Here is a 21,839-nt window from a genome sequence, read left to right on the forward strand (position 1 = left end):
CATGTTTAGTGAGCGGCTTTGATGTGGCACATAAGCTTATATATTTTGGCCAAGTGTGGTACTAACACATCCTTGTAAAAATATTTTTTTGTGTACAGTCATTCAGAATCTCCTCAACGGAGCAGCATTTCATTTGCTAGTTAGTATATTACTGAGATTAACTATATTCATTGGGGATGTACAAACAATGCAGTGTGCCGGGGTGCCACTATACCGCAAAGCATTGCAGACTCTGTATATCGGGATGCTGATATGTCTCTGTCAGTGCACTGCAATCCCTTTATATAAGTCTATTTTGGTCATGTCCAAGTGGAAAACAGTTATGCCCCTGAGCATGCCTGACTGATTTCATTTGGAGCAGGAAACAGCAGACATACACAGTAGACACATCTTTGACCGTCGCCAAATGTTAAGTGTTTATTTAATAAGAGGCCAGGTTAGTGGCAAAACAAAACTTTAATACAAAAATTAATATATTATATAGGTTTTATTGTAACCATAAGAGCTTTGGATTCTGATCACTAAAACAGTCACTAATGGTCTTGGCAACGACAACAGGTATATTTCACACAAGATGTACTGATCAAGGGTTACTTGTTCCCTTTAAGTTTTGCATCATCTCTTTCCAAGTGAGGCAAAATCAAACTGGTTTTCCTTGTGTTTCTTTAGATTGAACTCGTGAAGGTCTTCTTTTTTTAAGCAGTCCAGCAGCTTGCAGCCTCTTCGCTTCATTATACACCTAGATTTAACATAAACAAAATGAATTGCCTTTCTGTTCTTCCTCTCACTAAAGTGAAGAAGAGTATGACAACCATTCAAAAAAATAAATAAACAAATACTTGAAAGAAGTGGAAGCAAAAAGGAACATACATTCAAAAACACCTATATGGTTCAGGAAAATATTTGCAGGCATCAGCTTTACATTATGACTCACCTTTAAGCATAGAGCTTTTTTGGCCAACCATCTACGTGTAGCTCGCCTGTAATATTCAGGAGGGAATGTGTACTCGATACCAAGCTGTGCGCATACATGCTCAAATGCATCATACCGTGTAAGGCGCAGATTCTTAAGCATCTTTTTGCGTTTATCAATGGCCATCAGCATCTTGCGTTTGTTTGATTTATCCTGTAAGTACAGAAGCAGAGACAATGAGAAAATATTAACACAGGTACAAAATAGATACAAGATGATGTCTAAGATATGAGGTTTTTTTTTTTCAAAGATCTGAAATAAGAGACACCAAACAGGGGCAGAAAACACACAAAAACATAACTAAGAAAACAATCCAACAGGAAGTAGCTAGACTGAATGAATGAATGAATAAATAAATAAAAATATGAGACCAATAGATTACAACAGAGCAGTAATGGTACCCATAAATGACATATTCTAAACGCTGCACTGTGTTTATAATTTGGTTTCACCATCTACAAAGAAATAGAGAAATCTTATTGTACATTTTAACCAAGCAGCTGACTAAAAATATACTTGCTCCTTGTTCTATAAAGTTACAAATCAAAATATAAAATTATTGTTCTTTTAAACTGCAGTTGATCAAAATATCAACTGCTTACAGGCTTACAAAATATAATGCAGAAACAGGATCAATGTTTTCTAACTTATAGCTTCTGGCATTCTAGAAGAATGGTATATAACCCAAGAGTGAAGCAATTAAATGCTAAACCTAGACCCTATGGGCAAAATAACACTTCTTAGCCCAGTACAACCCATTTGTAGTGGCTCCAATTTACTTGAATGGAAAATTCTTGAAACATTTTAAGGCCAACAAGCTACTTTAAGTATGGAGTAAGGAGAACTAATGTTATAATTACTGGAGAGTGCCAAAATGTAAGGCACCCCCAGTGATTATAATCACTTACCCAATACCCCTGGGCCAGTGCTCCTGTTTGCTAAAAACTGCACAGGCCCATGGTGTTTCTGTAAAAGCTGATTGCCTACTTCAACGTCTTCTGTCTCAATTTTGTTTTGGTCTAGACAGGTGCACACGCAGTAGAGTGAAAGCAAAACTTAGAAACAAAAAGCCAGCTTTTTCACTCTACTGCGCATGCACCTGCCTGGACCAGGTGAAAAGAAGACAGAAGTGGAAGAAGACTGTGGGAAATTATAGAAATAGCAGTGCAGTTTTTTACCACCAGAAACACCATCCCAAAATATCAGGTAAGCAATTATAATCACTGGCAGGTGCATAACATGTTGGCAACCCCCAGTGATTATACCATTAATTCTCGTTTTAACTAAGCTAAAGAGTCTGTAACCATTCACTTACATGGGAGCTCCAGGAGCCAATTTGTGGCACGTTTCAGCCTCCTGAAATGCACCAGATATTGGCATCTGTAAGTTAAATGGGCTTTACTTTTTAAAAGGAGAAAGTTTGGTGCATGAGGAAACAATGCTACAGAACACTGAAATGCAACAAAAACCCATTCTGGCTGTCGATCACTTATCTTAAGTTCTTAACTACCAAGATCATAGATCACATAAAGGGACTACTACACTGAGGGGCACATTTACTAATCCACGAATCCGAATCCCGAATGGGAAAAAAACGGATTGGAAACGAACATTTTGAGACTTTTTCGTATTTTTTGCGTTTTTTCCGTTGCCGGCACGACTTTTTCACGAATTGTCTTTTTCTTATTCTTATACTTTTTCGTATTGAGCGCTCGTAAACGGCGTGCAAACCTTTCCAACTTTGCATGATTTTGGAAGCCTCCCACGACACGACAGTACGTTTTTTTCGCGACGGCGACGAAAAGTTCGAGGCAATTCACGAAAAAGTCGCAACGCCGACGAAAAAAATCACAAAAATACCAATCATTACGGAAAAAACGCATTCGGACGTTCATGGATTAGTAAATGTGCCCCTTAGTACATGCTTAAAAGTGGATTCTAATTATTTGTGTATTTCCCAGTTATAAATGATAGGGCTGCTGTATCATTTTTCAGTTGGCCACATTTCTATGCACTTTAAAGGGGACATATTGTGCAAAAAAACTAAAATGTGCCAGTGCATTATACTCCTCTAAATATAAAAGAAATTTGCGTAAAAAAGTTGTGTTAAAAGTTCATGATAAGTTTACCTCAGAGTGAAAGCTGACACACAGATTATTCATGACTGTCTGCAAGAACAGGGAGATTATGCTATATGTTTCCTTTAATAAAATCAGGACTATCATCAGAGGACACAGCTTTTAAACAACAATCCCTACCCATTCACAACACCAAGCTCACACATGGCATAATTGGAGATGGTCATATGGTTCCTATAGGGCCTTGGTATAATGGTGTGATTGCACAACTCTTCTTTCCTCCTTATACAGCTTCATTTTATAGTGATAGTCTACTTATTAAAAAATAGCAAGGGAGAGTGTCATAATTAGAGTTGTAGCCAACATAAATAATCACAATTACATAATAAATCATTCTAAAGTATAGACATACTATAAAGTATGGTTATAGTATATAAGCATAGGTTTTCCTCTGTACTAACTATAATTAGAAGGAACTTTTTAGTGCCGAGTGGTTATTTTAAGTTTTTTTTAATCCCCAAATGTTAAATTTACTGCACAAGTCATTCTTTGGCTTAGAAGGCAAAGTTCTGGAAACAGGTGATGCTATTTCTATTACTTTTTCAAGGTACTTACCTTAGGGTGCTTCTGAATATGTTCCCGGTAATTTCTAATTTTGGCTGTTAAAGCAGCAACTACAGACAGAAAAAATCATTATCAGGATAGAGCAAAACTACACTGAACCATAATACCATTGTGATGATTTTATTTGTTTTAAGGAAATATATGTTTCAGCTTGGGAGAATGTTTTAATGCTTTATACCTATTCAAATATACTTAGTTTTTGTTCTATCCTCTGTGTCCACTGACCATTGAGACTTTTATCTCAGTTTCTCTTATATTCTTTATCTGCAGGTGACTCTCTGCTCCATTCACATACTGCATTTCTTCATTCTAAAAATGTCACCTTTCCATGCTTACTTTTTTGTTTCTGTCCGTTTTTAAAATTTGTTTCTCCACTCAATCTATTATGTCTACCGTGCAAAGATAAACATTGTAGTGTATGCACTATCCCAGAGATCTCTATAAGTAATCCTTATTAGTCCAAAATAGGATACATGTACAGTATATGCAAATTGGAACGGCTACTGAGGGTGTTTAGAATACATGGAACAAATTAGGAAAAGGCATCACCTCCACCAGAAAAGATGGATGCTACAAAGGAGGCGACGCTGATAAAAGCAAAAGTGGGTACATAGCGCATCTGTCTGCATGAAAAAGGAAGACCTGAGCAGCAGTTTTATGCATGTTATAAAATAACCAGAAACAAACTTGTATGGGGGAATTAGTTCAAATTCAGTAAATTACAGAAATCATTGACCAATACACTTTTAGTATCTGTCCCATATGAGGTGTCAGTCTTTAAGCACTATACTGAATACAGGTAATAGGACTGTTGTCTCCTGGAGGTATACCTTTGCATACACCTAAATCAATTAATCCAGCCTAGTCCCTTGGCAAAAAGATAACCCACAGCCCATTTTATTTAGGCTTTTTTCACAGCAAAACCTAAGCCTGTCGGGCTTTAAGACAGCTACATTTCTCTTGCAGTTACGGCTTTCCCCACAGGGATCTTTCCCTCTAAGCTCCCTTAGCTTACTCTCTCACGGGCCCCTTGGCTCCCTCATACACACAGGGAAAGGCAGCTCTGCTCTCAGCTACCAAGCAAGTCTCTGTAGTCCACATTATGCTCTTGAAATCAACACATCCCTGTAAATTTTAAGCCAAGCAGACAATGTTTTTCAAGCACACGCTAATAGTACACATACATGATTTGCTCTCTTTATTTAAAATACACTGACTACCAATTAGATTAAATACTTACTACGGACTTCTGGGGATCTAGTATCATGAGGGTCTCTCTTCACCTTGTCCACCAGCTGCTGTGTTTTGATTTTCAGCTTTTCTGCCTTTTAGAGAAAAGGAAACAATAATCACAAACAAGCAAACGTAAACAAAATCTTATTTAATAGTAGATCATAAATCTTTGAAAAATAAAGTTCTGATATAAATGCAGCATTAACTACATTCCTTCTAGACAGTGATATAGGCTTCAAAAGGACTACTTAGTTTCTTTTTTTTCCCCACTAACATTGATAAAATCACAAACCATAGGTCAGGCCAGGCCTAAAATCTATAATCCTATATATAGCATCTGTATGTCTGCACACAGTTTGCATGCAGAATGAATTGAAGCCTCTACTGAAAATAACTTCTTGCATAAAAAAGGTAACATCTGCATTTGCTTTCTTTTAGTGTGTTTCTAATGTTATTATTAATGAATGATGCTGCAATAATCCTTGATAAAAATTTAAATAGATTGAGCAGTAAAATGTGAAGCAATGTATTTTACAAGCACAGAGCAGACAGTAGGAGTGTATGGCAAACTCAAACACATTATTGCTTTCTTCCCTGCCTTTTGTCTCTTTCCTCTTTCCTATATACCCTCTAAAAATAATGGATATGGATAAGCAGTGAACTGCCCCATACTTTGCTTCACAGACACAGAATTAGGTCTTTACTACAACCACCACCCTAAAGATAACGCTGGGAAAAAAAAGCTGTGTTCCTGCTTAATACATGTAGGCATTGCAAAGCTGGATCTGGAACTTGTCAAAAAATCTCTCATTCAAGTAAAGCAATTTTGCCTGGTAGAAAGACACTGACCTGACTTGCCATTTCCAGGCTCAGCAGTCTTTTAACAACATCATCAACACTGCAACAGATAAAAAATATTTAGTATTTTGTGATCTTCATGAAATCTAAAAAGAATAAAGCTCAGATATGTTTATATGAAAACCTCAGTGGCATCTATAAACAAAAACTATAAAACTGTGTAAGCACACATAGGGTATTACTAAATGGATGCCTGGATCACTAGCTGCACCAAAAACACAACCCCTTAAATTACGGTTACTCAAGAACATTTTGCCACTATGTGAAATATAGTACAGTAGGGCTTGAAAATGTATGAACACTTTAAACTGTTCCTAAAACTAGCTGAAGAAAACCTATTGAAACAAACAAAACATAAATGATTATATCTGGTAATTAATTTATTTAAAAAAATGATCCCATATCATATCTGCGTGTGGCAAAAGTAAGTGAATCCTTATGATTATCATATCATTTGGCTTGAACAAAGGAGGTGTCAGAGGACCTCAGAAAAAGATGCCCATAAAGCAGGAAAAGGTTACAAGGCTATCTCTAAAAAGTTTGGACTCCACCAATCAACAGTCAGACAGACTGTGTACAAATGGAGGAAATCCAAGTCCGTTGTTACTCTACCCAGAAGTGGTCAACCATCAAAGATACCTCAAGAGGTCTAAAAGTCCGAGAGGTTACAAAGGAACCCAAGCTAACTTCTAAGCAATTGAAGGCTTGTCTCACATTGGCGAATGTTGATGTTCATGAGTCCGCCATCAGGAGAACACTGAACAGCAAATGTGTGTATGGTATGGTAGGGTAGCAAGGAGAAAGCCACTGCTCTCCCCTAAAAATATTACTGACCATCATTTGGACAAGCCAGAAGGATACTGGAAGAATGTTTTGTGGATGGATGAAGCCAAAATAGAACTTTTTGGATAAAATGATAAGCGTTCTATTTGGAAAAAGAAAAACACAGCATTCCGGCATAAGAAACATATCCAATCTGTGAAACATGGTGGTGGGAGTGTTTTGGTTTGGGCCTGGATGGCTTGCCATCGATGGAACAATGAATTCTGAACTATACCAGAGAATTCTAAAGGAAAATGTCAAGACATAGGTCTGTGAACTGAATCTCAAGAGACAGTGGGTAATACAGCAAGACAATGATCCTAAACATACAAGTCATTCTACCAAAGAATGATTAAAGAAGAATAAAGTGAATGTTCTAAAAAATGGCCTAGTCAAAGTTATGACCTTAAAGGAGAAGGAAAGGCTAATAAAGAGTTAATCCCAAGCTGCAGGCATACCTTCAGTTGTCTCAATAGTGCCCTTAAGTCTCCCCATACTTCACCCGTTCAGAAGATCAGAAGCCAAACAGAGAAAAAAAACGCTGAGCTGGGTAGAGAAGATTCCCATAATGCATCGCTCCTCCAAGACTTAGCGCCTTAGTTACTGCAGGCGGTGCATGCGCAGAGGGCAGAAGCGTCCGGTTGCCATGGCGACGCAGCGTGCTGAACTCTGTGACAAGCAGGGGGGGAAGCAGGGGGGGCAGGTGCTGCCCACGGCGAGGGTTTATGGCAGGAGCGGGGGGGGGGGGGTTTGTGGAGCTGCAGAATGTTTGTGACAGGAGCGGGGAGCTGGCTTGTGTTTTTCAGCCCATACAGACACGCTGGACACAAGATGGCAGCGCCGTTCACTGAAACAAGTACAAGTATGTGTTCTAGTATGTGTATCTCTGTAATTCTTTCATTAGGCAAGCCAGGAATATAGCGTTTTTACACAGCAATAGTAGTACTATTTAATAGTGTGCTTAATAGATTTTGCCTTTCCTTCTTCTTTAATCCAAGGAAGCAGTTCATGTGAGGAAACCCACCACTAAAATTCCTCCGACTCGATGTGCAGGACTGATCAACAGTTACCACAAATGTGAGAGCATTATTCACTTACTTTTGCCACAGGTAGATATGTTATTGGATCTTTTTTTTTTTTAATTAATACATGACAAAATAATAATTTTTGTTTTATTTGTTTAAGTTTTCTTTATCTACTTTTAGGAATTGTTTGAAATAAGATGCTGTTTTAAGTCACATATATATGTGACATATAAAAAAAATATAGAAAATTTTGAAGGGTTCACAAACTTTCAAGCACCTCTGTAGGTGCTGTTGACACTGGACAAATCTCAAAAGTAAAAAATAAGAACAAATACTAAAACAGCAATGAAGAACACATGCAACTGTAGAAAACAAAATGATATCCTGAAACCCAAGTGACTTTTGTTCCTAAAAGTATATTCAACAAATCTCTTATAGAATGTTATGGGGCCAGAAAAATATGAAAGCTGTCTTTGTGGTAGTGTACTGTCATATTGCCATTGATTTAAGACTTAAGTTAAATACCACAAAGGCTTAAGCTGGCCATACACGTGGCCACACACCATTCAGGGCTGAATCGGCAGGTAAGGAGGTAGAAACAATAGGATTTCTACCTCCTTCTGACGATTCAGCGCTGAAGGGAGATTTTGATCAGGCGCCTTCTATGGCGCCCGATCACAATTTTCCTACTGGTCCGATCGGCGAATCGGCCGATATCAGCAGCTTCCTGCGATATCGGTCGACTCGCCGACATACCATACACGCACCGAATATTGTACGAAACGAGGTTTCGTACGATATTATCGGTGCGTGTATGGCCACCTTTAGGGTTGTACCAGCCATGGTTGTTTCACAGCCTGCATTTATCCTTCTCTGTTCAATGACTGCCACTGCGTCCAGGTCCAGACTGGGATTCAAAATAGGCTCTGGCATTTCAAGAACACAGAGGCACCCCATCGGCCCAACAAAAAGTCACTGTCTATGGCATCTTACTGTGGCCCAGCTGGCATTTGCCAAAATCCACAGACTACCAGTTTGTGCCTTATTGTGTTGGCCTGGGTGCAGATGTGAAAATGTGTAAGTATGCATTTTTGAGTTGAAATTTGCACCGCATCTGCACCCAGGCTATTGCTGTGCCTGTTACTACAAAGAAGCATATACTTAGATTGTAAGCTCTACGGGGCAGGGTCCTCCTTCCTACTGTGTCTCATACCACATGGCACTTATATATATATATATATATACTTATTGTATTTATTTATTATATCACTTGTCCTACCTGTGTGTAATTTTGTATTCTGTAAGACTGTACAGCGCTGCGTACCCTTGTGGCGCTTTATAAATAAAGTTATACATACATACATACATATGGGCTGTTTCTCAGCCTGCGTTTATAGACAGGCCAAGGATCAGCTACATCTGACACTACCTTTTGTCATTTCAAAGAAGTTAAAGCCACAACTACTCTGTTAAAGGAAGTACAAGGCTTCAGAGTCTCTGCTTAATATGTTACCAAATGAGTACACAAGCAATTGGTAGTGGTCATTTTATGACTGTTCCCATAACTCTCTTTTGCGCATCAGTCAATTTAATACATGATATTACTCACGCATCTGACAACTGTACACCTGTATACTCCGTCTTTAGCATTGTGGGCGGCAAGTCATCCAGCTGGCTTGGTATTTCTAGAATTTGCAACATAAAAGGAATGAAAAATAAAGGTACTTCATTTGTTTTAAACCAATTTTTGGGTCACAAAGCTGATTTCCTGGTTTATTTTGGGTGCCCTGAAATATCCAGTTGAAAAATGAGCATGTAATTTGAGACAATAAAATAATTTTATAATAATATTATAAAATAACAACTAGCATTAAAATGATAATGTATTTTCAGACACATATACAGTAAGTGTCTGATGTAATGGAATCTATTGAATTCAGAAGCTGGATAAAAAAAAAGTAACATTTGATATAAATATATCATAATAATAATAATAAATTACGTTTACTCAACATGACTCAAAATACATTTCGCAGCACTGTATAGTAAATTGTTGAATACACTAAATATAAATGACATAGAAAAATATATCTGATAAAAGAAGTGGGCCATGCCCAAAAGAGCTCACAATCTAAAATGAAAAGGGGAATGAGAGACAAGGTGTTGTAACTGGCAATATCAGCAGTCAGCAAACTGAGAGATCTGGCATTGAGCATTGAATTTAGCTGCACATAGTGCATACTGAACCTATGTTAGGCTAGATGAGGGTAAGCCTCAGGTTAAGAAAAATGTTTTAACAAAGTTAAATGGAACATAGGAGGGAATTTCAGAGCAGGGGTGCAGCTCTAGCATGCGAGTATTTAAAGAGATAATGATGAATGAGGAGTCAATCAGTAGAAGCAACAAGCAATCTGGTACATATGTGGAGATAAGTTCAGAGATATAGAGTGGAGAAGAGTTATAAATTGCTTTCAACGTCATAATATTATACTTTGGTAAATCTTCCTATTTTCACATAGGTGTATCTATGACACTATTCGAATAAAAAAAACCTCAAATGCAACAGTTATTTCCTGATGGTAACTTAAAGCAGCCATGGAAAGGCCCATATAGGATTTTACCAAAAATGTTTGTATTATTTTTGCTGCCAATGGAATATTTTTCCAGAGTCATCACTTAACAGCTCCTACCTTGTCTCCTCCTTGTTTGAGCATAATTTCTAACAACAAGGGAAAGGCAAGTTCCTATAAAACAAGAAAAGGGCATATAAAAGTTGTTGAATATAGTATACAGTATTATTAAATTCAATAAGTATGTTATACATTAAGTAAATGCAATTATGCCATTCCTGGAACCTAATATTGGGGGGGTGGATTTTTTTCCAGTCTGCATAATTGAATAAACATTTGTCAGCCTAAGCTTTAAAATCACATAACTTAGAAATCTGATTTAGTTCAGCTTAAAATTGAGGATTCTAATTACTGGTGCAAAGCCAAACTCCTTGATGTATACAGGCTTTAAGTGATACAGACACTTTTTACAATTGCTACTTGATATCCTTGGAAAGTCATACATATTATTTTCCTGAATTGCCCTACTTCTGGGGCATCTGTGCTGGGGTCACTACAGCGCACTGGGCATTAGATCACTGCCCACTTTTGAAGCAACCAACAGCTTGACTTTTGTGAGTCAAGTTAAAGTTTTGGGCCTGCCCTAGCAGTGAAAATAGAATTTGGTGTAACCATATTTATTTTTGGGCTACAGCAGCCCAATCTCACTAAAAAGCACTTTAAGAAGTTGGCCTTCTGCATACTCCCATAGTAAAACGTGGGTAATGCCAATTCCCGTGGGTTTAAAACGTAAACACAGTGTATAAACTATTTCGAAATGATGCCATCTACTAGAATGATTCACCCCAGCTGTTCTAAAGCAAGAAGCTTTTTCATTCTTTTTACAATACTCCTAGTATACGTTAATCTTATAGTGGCTCGCTAGTTCAGTTTGTTAAAAAAGAAAGTCATTTAGCAATGGTTCTGTCTTCAAGGGTATTCCGATCTATCACTTACGGGAGTCTGGAGCGCCATTTTCAGTCACAGCTCTCTGACACGCCACGGAACGACTCCCTACACACATGGGGCCGAGGTTTGCCGTTATTCCCCGACCCCAGAGGTCACATACAATTCTACGTAAACACAACATACCGGTCCCCGGACAAACTAAGTACTACCCAGCATGGATAGGCTTGAGGAAAGCCTTGACGTCATAACCATGCGACTGGCTTTGGGAGGGAGAACTACTTATGACAGAGGAGGTTGGAAGTAGCTAGTACAAGCGCTAAGGACTTGTCTGTGTCACAAGCGTCACGTGACAGCACGGGAGAAGGGGAACTGTAGACGGGAGACAGCAAGCGATCTGCTGGAGTAAATAAGTTACACACTTTACATTTGTTTTTAAACAACTCCTTATCTCACTCTCAGTAGTCGCAGGGTCTGCTTTTTTTTTTAGTAATGACCCCAAATAGAATGATGAGGCTTGCAAGAGCTAGGGGTTGTGATAAAGAAATGGTGGCGGTAAGGGCTCTGGAGCAAGTGCACTAAGATATGTACGTAACTGCTGGGAACACAGTGCAATAGTTGCGCTGCCGGGTTGATGGGGGGAAGAGTAGTGTAACTGCCTTAAAGGGGTGGTTCACCTTAAGGATAATTTTTAGAATGTTATAGTATGGCCTATTCTAAGCAACTTTTTAATTGATCTTCGTTTCTTATTATTTGTAGTTTTTTAATAATTGTCTTTCTCTTTTAACTCTTTTCAGCTTTTAAATGGGGCCACTGACCACAGAAGCCAACAAACTATTGTTCTTTGAGGCTACAGATTTATTGTTATTGTTACTTTGTATTAGTTTATTTAGGCACTCCTCTATTCATATTCTTGTCTCTCTTTCAAACCACTGCCTGATTGCTAGTTTAATTTGGGTTCTAGCAACCATATAGCTGCTAAAAATTAAACACGAAGAGCAGCTGAACAAAAAGCTAAATAATTCAAAAACTACAAATAATAAAAAATGACTAATTACAAATTGTCCCAGAATAGCACTCTCTACATTATACTAAAGGTGAACAATCCCTTTAATACAGGGTTTTCAGTTATAGCATGTTGTGTTATATACAGATACAGCTGAGGAAAGCAGCATGATATCATCAGGGATACCTGAGGCAAATAGTCAGGCCTGTGTAAAGTCTTGACCCAGACACACAGAAGGCTTTGGTTGGTTGAGTTTATTTAACAAGATGTAATGCTTCCTGTTCTGCTCAAATTGGCTGCAAATTTTCCACCCTCCTCCAGTCTTTTAAAGGAGAAGGAAAAGCAAAGTTACTTGGGGGTGCCAAAATGTTAGGCACCCCCAAGTGACTTAAATCGCTTATCTTGTACCCCGGGCTGGTGCCCCTGTTAGGAGAAAAGAGCACCAGCCCGGGGTACCTGTCGAGAGCGATTCCTCCTGCCTACTCGCGCTGCTGCCGAATGTCCCGGACAATCGCATGCGCAGTAGAGTGAAAAGCCGACTTCTCTGTTAAAGCTCGGCTTTTTACTCTACTGTGCATGCGCGCGCGGCGAGAAAGGAACAAAGAAGCGCTGGCAGCTACCCCGGGCTGGTGCTGTTCTCTTCTAACAAGGGCACCAGCCTGGGGTAAAAGGTAGGCAATTGAAGTCACTTGGCACCCCCAAGTGACTTAGCCTTTCGTTCTCCTTTAATGTTCAGAATTAAGCCACAGACAGATCTGTGTCTGTATCAAACCATAGCGCCCAGGGTACTCTCTAGCCTGCTGTAGAGGGTGTCCTTTAATGTCAGTAGTGCTGCACATTAATAAAGCATAACAAATATTTCCTAATAGGACTGCTCTTAAACACTACATTCCAGGCTGAGATTCAAAACAGGTTATGGCATTTTAAGTACTCAGGGGCCCAAACAGCCCCCCACCAGCCTAATAAATGTTGATTGTCTATGGCAGTGTTCCCCAACCATTGACTTGTGAGCAACTTGTTGCTCACCAACCCCTTGTATGTTGCTCCCAGTGGCCTCAAAGTAGGTGCCCATTTTGAATTTCAGGTATGGATGCAAGTTTGGTTGCATAAAAACCAAGTGTAATGTGAAACAGAGCCTCCTGTAGGCTGCCAGTCCACATAGGGGCTATTAAGTAGCCAATTATAGCTGTTATTGGCACACCCAGGAAACATTTTCATGCCTGTGTTGATCCCCAACACTTTTTCCATTTAAATGTGGCTCACGGGTATAAAAGGTTGGGGATCCCTGGTCTATGGCATAGTACAGCAGCCCTACAGATTCCAAGCCTGGTCAAGGGAACTCCTTTGCCCTGCTGCCTGAGGTTTAGATGCACTTACCTACATTGCAAGGTGTGGGTTTGCCAGTTACTAGGGAAACTAGTCTGCCATCTGTGGTAGTGGTAGTGCTGCCTTAAATAAGAACTAATCCCCCCTGGGCTATAAAAGCCCTAGCACTACCTTGACCCCCCTCACCTCTCCCTTATCGCATAGTTTCTAACGTTTAAAACTGTCCCTATCGCTAACCCCAAGCTAAAAGAGCAGAGTCGCGCAGCTGTGTACCCGGTCGACGACTTCCCGCAACTGAACAGTCTTTGGGTCTCTCTGCCGATACAATCCCTGCTTGCTCATGTGCAGTTGGAGGTAGCAGGAAATCTGCTTAAACTGAGCATGCGCAACAGGGTCTGTCTCAGCGGTGAGATCTAAAGACTGTTCAGTTGCGGGGAGGATGTCGGCCAGGTACGCAGCTGCGCTACTCTGCTCTTTTAGCTTGGGGTTAGCGATAGGGACAGTTTTAAAAGTTAGAAACTATGCAATAAGGGAGAAGTGGGGGTCAAGGCAGTGCTAGTTAAGGGGGGTATAGTTCTCCTTTAAGCAAGCTGAGTCAGAAGCAGCACTGCTGAAGAAAAGCAGTGTGACCTGATCATGGCTGTTAGGGGAGTACAGAGATGCTGGTAGAGCACAATCTAATTTGTACCGGAAGGGCCTGATCAAGCACAGAGCTGGAAACCTGGCTCCCATGGGGAGGCTGCAAGCTAAGTAATATTGGTCCAAAGGCCCTCCACAGTGTCTACACCTGTACCTGTATGTATGTATATTTTAATATTATATAGCAGGGGTCAGGAACCTTTTTGGCTGAGAGAGCCATAAACACATAAATGTAATTCCGTGCGAGCCATAGCATACAATATGTTTGGCTGCGGATACTGCGGGGCAAGGTAGGGTGGGTCCCAAGGATGCCGGATGCGATGCAGAGGAGGGCAAGGCCTGCGCTCGGCGGATAGAAGATGTGTTCTAAGGCTTAGAACACGTCTTCTATCCGCCGAGCGCAGGCCATGCCCCCGTTATTTTTTTTATTAAATATTTGGCAGCGAGCCAGATGCAGCCATCAAAAGAGCCACATCTGGCTCCCGAGCCATAGGTTCCCTACCCCTGTTATATAGCATTACTTATGTATTCAGTGCTGCAGAGAATAACAATAAATGAATAGAACAGTCAGGTCAATACAATAATACATACTTACAGTTATGGTGTTAAAGAGATAAAAGGAAGGGTTTTTTATTATTATTATTTATATAGCGCCATCAGTTTATGCAGCGCAGTACTCCCAAATACATTTGGGATACAAAGCAGCAATTTCATGTACCACAACATGCTCCTCAGCAATCATGCTTTCCATGCTTTCACTGCATGGCCCTCCAACCAGATGTACTGCAAACTAGTGATTTCCTAGCTGTCTAGTAAAGATTTCAATATTCTCTTTTAACATCCATGTATCTTGAATATTTTAGGGATTCGGCTGAATCAAAGCCTTTTTTGCCAGGATTCCAATTCAGTTGAATCCAAGTGTCTGACTGAACCAAATTCGCTTACAGAAATTAGCAATTTTTATCATCAGATGTTTTTTACCCCTGCAGTTTAGGCTTTTGCTTATTCCATTGTGGAATATTCGGTATTCTGTTGAATTAGTAATAAAGGTTGATAAGCATGCAAGATGTTGTGGCTGGAGGAGAGCTGGCTTCTGGTTCTGTCTTAATAGTCAGAACCAGCAGTAAGTGAAGAGAATAGAAGAGACTACAAATTATACAGTTGCTTATAATAGTTTTTAGGGGCTTTACAACCTTTTTAAGCTGGCATACAAGGCATAATCCGCTATTGCAGATTTGGTGGGTGACCAGGTTGATAAGATTGCTATGGCCCATGGCAATTCAGAAACAGGTCTCTTATTTAATTATAAGAACAGAAATGAAGACTGCCAGGAATGTAACAACAGGAATTTGTACCCCATGGCGGGGGACTGACTTTGCACATTAAGCATTTTGATCTATAGGAGATCTTCAAATGTTATTTAACTGCCCTGATTATCAAATGAATATATGCCAGTCTGATTAAATTTGCATTTCTCAAAGTGGTCTTAGGTCTGCTATATTATAGATATTCAACTACATAAGACCTCACTCATTATATCTGGTAAAGCACATGGAACTGTTCTGTACAATAATATGTAGTTTTCTTTGAATCCCACAACTAACCCCCAGTGAGTTTCTTTTGAGTAAAAATAAACTAACCATTGAATTGGAGATTTTTGTTTTAGACTGACCCTGCTGAATCCTACAGAACACTATGAAGGTGAAAACAAACAGACAGCTCAACCCCCCCGCAACTCAATGTTAATGTTCACATGCTATTGTTCACCCTGCTTTCTCTAACCTTGTTCTTTTTGTTGCCATCTCTTGATATGCATTGCCCCCTGCCATGTTCTGCATGTTAGGCATTAACTTACAGGGAAAACCAGCATGGAGAACGGATATTAACCAGCCCAATTCAGAATTTCAAAGAGTGACAAGATCAAACATCTAGAATGACAAGTCACTACTCTCTGGTGACTTCCTTGTAATTTTATAACTTTACACTGTGACGAGATTGTGTGGGAAGATGCGAAAATTCACCTCTATGATTTAGGTCGTTAGTGTACTGTAATGCCTATGTCACACAGGTTCTGGCATAGAAGTGGCCATTCAGCCTGTATTTTAATGCACTGCCTGAGAAGCAGTTATCCTACTTGCACAAAAGTTAGAGGAGCCTGTTATACATACATATACGAGTATGGGATACCCATACCTGTATATATGTTTTGAAACACAAAGACAAGAGGGCCTCTGGGCTCACCCATTATTAATATATAGGTACAGGTATGGGATCCCTTATCCGGAAACCCATTATCCAGAAAGCTCTGAATTACGGAAAGCCCGTCTCCCATAGACCCCATTTAATCAAATAATTCAGAATTTTAAAACTAATTTCCTTTTTCTTTGTAATAATAAAACAGAACCTTGTAATTGATCCCAACTAACATATAAATCATCCTTATTGGATGCAAAACAATCCTTTTGGCTTTAATTAATGTTTTATTAATTTTTTAGTGGACTTAAGGTACGGAGATCCAAATTACGGAAAGACCCCTTATCCGGAATACCCTTGGTCCCGAGCATTCTGGATAATGGGTCCTATACCTGTAATTAATTAAACCCAATAGGATTGTTTTGCACCCAATATGGATTATTTATATCTTAGGTGGGATCAATTACAAGGTACTGTTTTATTTTTACAGAGAAAAAGAAAAAAAATCTGAATTATTTGATTAAAATGGAATCTATGTGAGACGAGCTTTCCGTAATTCGGAGCTTTCTGGATAATGGGTTTCCGGATAAGGGATCCCATACCTGTGTATATGTATATGTATATGTATGTATGTGTATATGTATATATGTATATATATATATATATTATAAAATGCCAAATGGAGAGCACACCAGAGGATTTTTTGCACTACCTTGGTGCCCGAGCAGCGTTTGTAAAATAGCATAGAAAGGTGTCGGCACTCAAAGGGTTTCCACGATCATATTGAAGAGAATACTCATGGGTAAATGCAAATGGTGAGGTTTATTTATTTATTGACTAAATAAACCTCACCATTTGCATTTACCCATGAGTATTCTCTTCAATATGATCGTGGAAACCCTTTGAGTGCCGACACCTTTCTATGATATATATATATATAAGACACTTTATGCATTAGGCTACTGAAAAATGCCCTTCCCTTTAAACAAAACCAGGATTGTTTGTCCATATATTGCAAGCTAGCCAACTACTTCAAAGTTATGTATAAATATTATTACAATATGATGTGTTTTATTGAAATTTCATGGGGATTATTCGTTATTCGTTCGTTTAATAGTTGCTTACTAATAATACATGCACACAGTTTCTAACATGTATATTTATGATATTTGCAAGAATAATGTTTGCAACACTACCGTATGTAAATGCATAACACTGTTTAGGTGATATGTAATTTTCACTGACTGGTGGATTTGAATATTTATACAGTGTGGGGTATCCTGACAATGGTTCAAGGAGAACCTAAACACATCAGTGTGAATCATTAATAAACCATTTTTCTCTTGCCGTGATTGCTTCCATATTGGGGTGATATACATGGTAACTATTATCTGGAATGCTTGGTTTTTTCCCATAAAAATATTTACCATACCTTAAGTCTACTAAAAATGCAACAATAAAAAAATCACAACTTTATAATACAGTGGGAAACTGATGCGCTATGTGTGGTGGTTTTACATATTTGCACCTAGCATTGCGCTTACTTTTTTATCAATGGCACATTTTGTTGACGTCAGTAGAGGTAATTTACAAAGGCACTGCCAACAGATACATGGCAGTCTAGTCCTTTGCCCCGCTCTGTGTCTGCCTAGCATTTATACCTGTCTCATACAGAGTCTGAATATTTGAAAATACTAAAAATCTGCCCACCCTCCATAAATCACTTGCAAGCAAAGGTGCACTTTGGCTTCTTTACCATTTTTTTCAGCAAATAAGCTGGATCACAACAAGCAATGTGTTTTGTTTGTGGAGGTCCAAAGGGTAGGCAAGGGAAAAGCATTTTTTTGGGGAGATTTGTTGGACGCAGTAGCACAGATTTACTGCAGGTGACAAATCTGATGACAGTACTCTTAGATTATTGTTACACATTGCATTTTGGAGAAAATAAGATCCACTGGCAACTGCGCTGTATTTAGAATGCATTCACAGGCACAGCATCCAGGCCCAGGTGCCTGAAAATGAAATCCGGCCCTGATGGTATCTGCATATTACTGCACGTATGGGAAAGTTTTTGTGGTGAAAATGCAGCAGAGAAAATGCAGTGTGTGATGCAAACCATAGCATTTTCAAGCAGCAACATACTGATGTGCATGTGCACCTTGGAAGTGTCCCCCTCCCATGGCACTACTAATGTCTGAGAGGATAAAGAGCTTGATATTTTCCAATGCGGCATTGCCCTAAGGGCTCTGGTACACAGGGAGATTAGTCGCCCGCGATTTCTGCAAATCGCGCCACCGCGTATTCTATCCCACTGCCGATTTACATTTTCGCCGGTGGGATGTCATATCAGGGAGTTTAGTCGCCCGCTACAAGGGAGATTTGTCGCGGGCGACTAAACTCCCTCGTGTGCCAGAGCCCTAAAGGTGCACAAGAAAACATCTAGATAAGCCCTTGCAGCCTGCAATAAAGTTCAGTTGCAATTCTAGTGACAAAAGAGAACATTCTAGCCCCTGCTAACCTAAGTTACAGTCAAGTACATTGATCTGTTTTATTATTTCAGAGAAATGAAATCATTAATGATAAGTAAGAATCCAATTATTATTGGGTTTCCTGAGAATGGATGCCATACCAAGACACTTCAGGTGGGAAAAATGTGGATATTGGAAGGTGACAATTTTGGTCTTTTGTAAACCTTGCAAAACAAAACAGCAGTAGGGTGTGTTGCTATAATAGGCAAAACACATTTGTCAAAAGTGTGTACACTTTATCTGCAGTATTGATTTAAAGTATAAGTAATGCCAAGAATGTAAAGAGCACTCTCACTGCATTCTACAATTTTAAGTCATTTGTCAAGCTATGTTGACATGTGCAATACATTTCCCTTACATCAAAGCTTTCCCTTAGATTCCTGAATCTTGCTTTCCCTCCTTCACACCAGGAGGTGACCTCTGTGTTTAGGTGAAAGAATGTGCACGGTGAGCAGTTGGAATTAATGGGATGGTGGCCAATATTTTTGTCTTAGTTTATTTGGGATCCACTACAACCTCTTATTTGACGGTGCCCAATATAAGCTTTTATTCAATTTAATCATGTGTTTGGAAAGAAAATTAGATGTTTCTATAACATGTAATTTCTATCAATCCCTCATAACTACATAAAATTACTCTAAAGTAACTTGTTTACTCATTGCACTGAAATTCTAGTTCACCTATGCAATTACAACATTTTTGGAGGATCTGTTTCTCTTTGACATGTGGCAGTGTCTTATTTTGGAGTTTTCCTCCAAGTTTGAAGTCTGTCAAGAATATCAACTGGGCTGCAACTTTCATGCCTTTCTGTGCCAAAAACAGGGCCAGCCAAGAAGCTTTGTGAGCAAAATGTAAATGCAAAAATAGAAAGGTTTATTACTCAGTAATCATAACGGAGTAATAAACCTTTCTATTTCTGCATTTACATTTTGCTCACAGTTCTTTAAATCTTAGGAGTGCTGTCCTTGTTCCAGTATATTATATAATATGTTTCTATATTGTAAAATTGTATAGCACTGCATTTCCTAGTAGTGCCTTAGTAATAAATGTATACATACATTGTAAACTTTTGTTTTGAAATCTTTATTTCAGATATTTAAGTAACTTGTGCACTGAAATAGCATTAATAACTCATCTTTCAGTATTTTTTTATCCTGTTTAAATATAGTGCCAACTTGTTTGCAGAGAACTTTACAGAGATTGTTCATCTTTCACAGCAGTCCCTACCCTAGTGGAGCCTACAATCTAAGGTTCCTTTTTACATTCACACACTAGAGTCAGTTTCATCAGACGCTTGTTAACATGCTTGTATGATATTGGAGTGTGGGAGAAGACACCCAAAGAAAACCCAAGGAGTCAAGCAAAAAAAACATACAAACTCCTTGCAGATATAAGCCATGGTCACATTATAATGAGCTTTGGGTCCCTTTGTATATGAAATGCCTTGGCCTATTTTGAATTTTAGCCCAGACATGCTAACTATTGGGTCACAGTGCCACCATACATGGCTGCCATCAGGGACGGAGAGGGGGTAAAATTGTGTGGGGCCCTCTGAAATCTTCTTTCGTAAGGGGGCCCAGTCACATCGAAAAAGTTGTGCATAAACTTCCACAAAAACTGCTTAGAATAATACGTAACTTGCGGATCAAGCAAAAGACAATGCAGGGACAAATTCCACTGACCACCAATGAATTAACTTATGCAAAAACTTACATTATTTTTAAAGAACTTATGTAACTTACATATACACTCAACTGACCCCCCCCCCCCCCAATTTAAATACTGACTTATTAGCACATTATTTTTACTATTTTTATCAACTACTACTGGCTAGTTATTGGGCCCTACACTTCTGCAATTTATGTAACTTGTGCAAAAACTTTCAAAGAAACTTATGTAACTTATGTATGACCTCCACTGACCCCCTAATTAAAATATTGACATATTTTTATGAACTACTACTGACTAGTTATTGGGCCCCCTAAACATACGCAGTTCACATAACTTATGCAAAAACTTATGTAACTTACATATCAAGCAATGACAGCACAGAGCAAGGACAGGTAGGTGGGAAGGGGTTAAACTTAGGGTAAACTCCACTGACCCCTTATAAACTGAATGACATTTGCACACACAAGGGGTGTAGTGCTTGTGTTCATGGGGGGCCCATATAAATAACTTGTGCAGGGCCCCAAAGCTTCTGATGGCAGCCCTCTCATCATATTTATTATAGGGCTCATAAATGACCCTAGTGCAATTGCATTCCAGCTGATATGGATTGGTATTGACGTTATTTATTAAAGATACTTGCAGCCAAACACGTTCCTTGCACTTCTGCATAGCTGCCCTAAGCATCTACCTTCCTTTGTCCCTGAACATGTCAGTAGCTCTAGAGTTCTTTCAGCACATTGTGCACCATACATGCACCCAAAGAATCACACACTAACATAGTTTTAATGCCACACACCTCAAGTGATGCCTTCCATGCTGCGAACATTTTAGGTGCAACTTGCAATCAAGGATGAATGCCCATGCAATTATATATATATATATATTTTTTTTTACAAATATAAATAAGTGCAATTCTCAGTGTATGCTCCTCACTTCAGATACCTCGTGTCCCAGGTCAAATAAAATTCAATAAATAACTCCAAAGTGCCCTCTTCTGCTTTAGACTTAGCGATGAGGTCTTATGAGGAAAAGAAGAAAAAAAAAAAAAAAAAATATATAGTGTAATACTGTTATTACTTCACAATGTGCACTCTCATGTGCTTTTTAACACCAGTGATGACTTTTACTTATATCACCCTTTTGAGAGAGGACGCAGAGGAGGAGCACTATACAGGGCAGGACTGCTGAACCCAGAAACGACACTGCAGGTCGGGAACAGGGAAAGAAAAAGGAGCAGCCACCTGATCCATACCAGTGACTCCTGACATGCGCATCCTATACTCTGTTTGTGAGTGTATTGGGAAGTTTTATTTATATTAAAGTATTTAAGTTTTTACACATATGGCGT

The 21,839-nt window shown here is 39.0% G+C and overlaps 1 protein-coding gene across 2 annotated transcripts; it reads right to left on the reverse strand.

Moving 5' to 3' along the window:
* Positions 1-391: 391 nt before the first annotated feature.
* On the reverse strand, positions 392-11,427 carry mrps15 (mitochondrial ribosomal protein S15). 2 transcript variants are annotated; one of them, XM_012957024.3, is made up of 9 exons: positions 11,180-11,427; positions 10,304-10,357; positions 9,223-9,298; positions 5,758-5,806; positions 4,916-5,000; positions 3,667-3,725; positions 3,103-3,141; positions 935-1,126; positions 392-739 (listed from the first exon to the last, which is right to left on the reverse strand). In XM_012957024.3, exons 1-9 carry the CDS (start codon positions 11,310-11,312, stop codon positions 641-643), a joined length of 786 nt encoding a protein of 261 aa, XP_012812478.1. In that variant the 5' UTR covers positions 11,313-11,427; the 3' UTR covers positions 392-640. The 2 variants fall into 2 exon arrangements, with proteins under 2 accessions (XP_012812478.1, NP_001017066.1); NM_001017066.2 differs by lacking the exon at positions 3,103-3,141 and having other exon boundaries at positions 438-739; positions 11,180-11,365.
* Positions 11,428-21,839: the final 10,412 nt, after the last annotated feature.

This window comes from Xenopus tropicalis, chromosome 2 (genome assembly GCF_000004195.4).
Source record: "Xenopus tropicalis strain Nigerian chromosome 2, UCB_Xtro_10.0, whole genome shotgun sequence".
In the NCBI taxonomy this organism is placed as follows: Eukaryota; Metazoa; Chordata; class Amphibia; order Anura; family Pipidae; genus Xenopus; species Xenopus tropicalis.

Excerpts from the sequence above, each read along its gene's own strand:
- mrps15 (XM_012957024.3), bottom strand. The coding sequence starts at position 11,312 with ATGTTGTGTTTACGTAGAATTGTATGTGACCTCTGGGGTCGGGGAATA. Across the intron at positions 10,358-11,179 it reads AAATGGCGCTCCAGACTCCC|GAACTTGCCTTTCCCTTGTT; the intron begins GTAAGTGATAGA and ends CTTGTTTTATAG. Across the intron at positions 5,807-9,222 it reads GGTGTACAGTTGTCAGATGC|TGTTGATGATGTTGTTAAAA; the intron begins GTGAGTAATATC and ends TATCTGTTGCAG.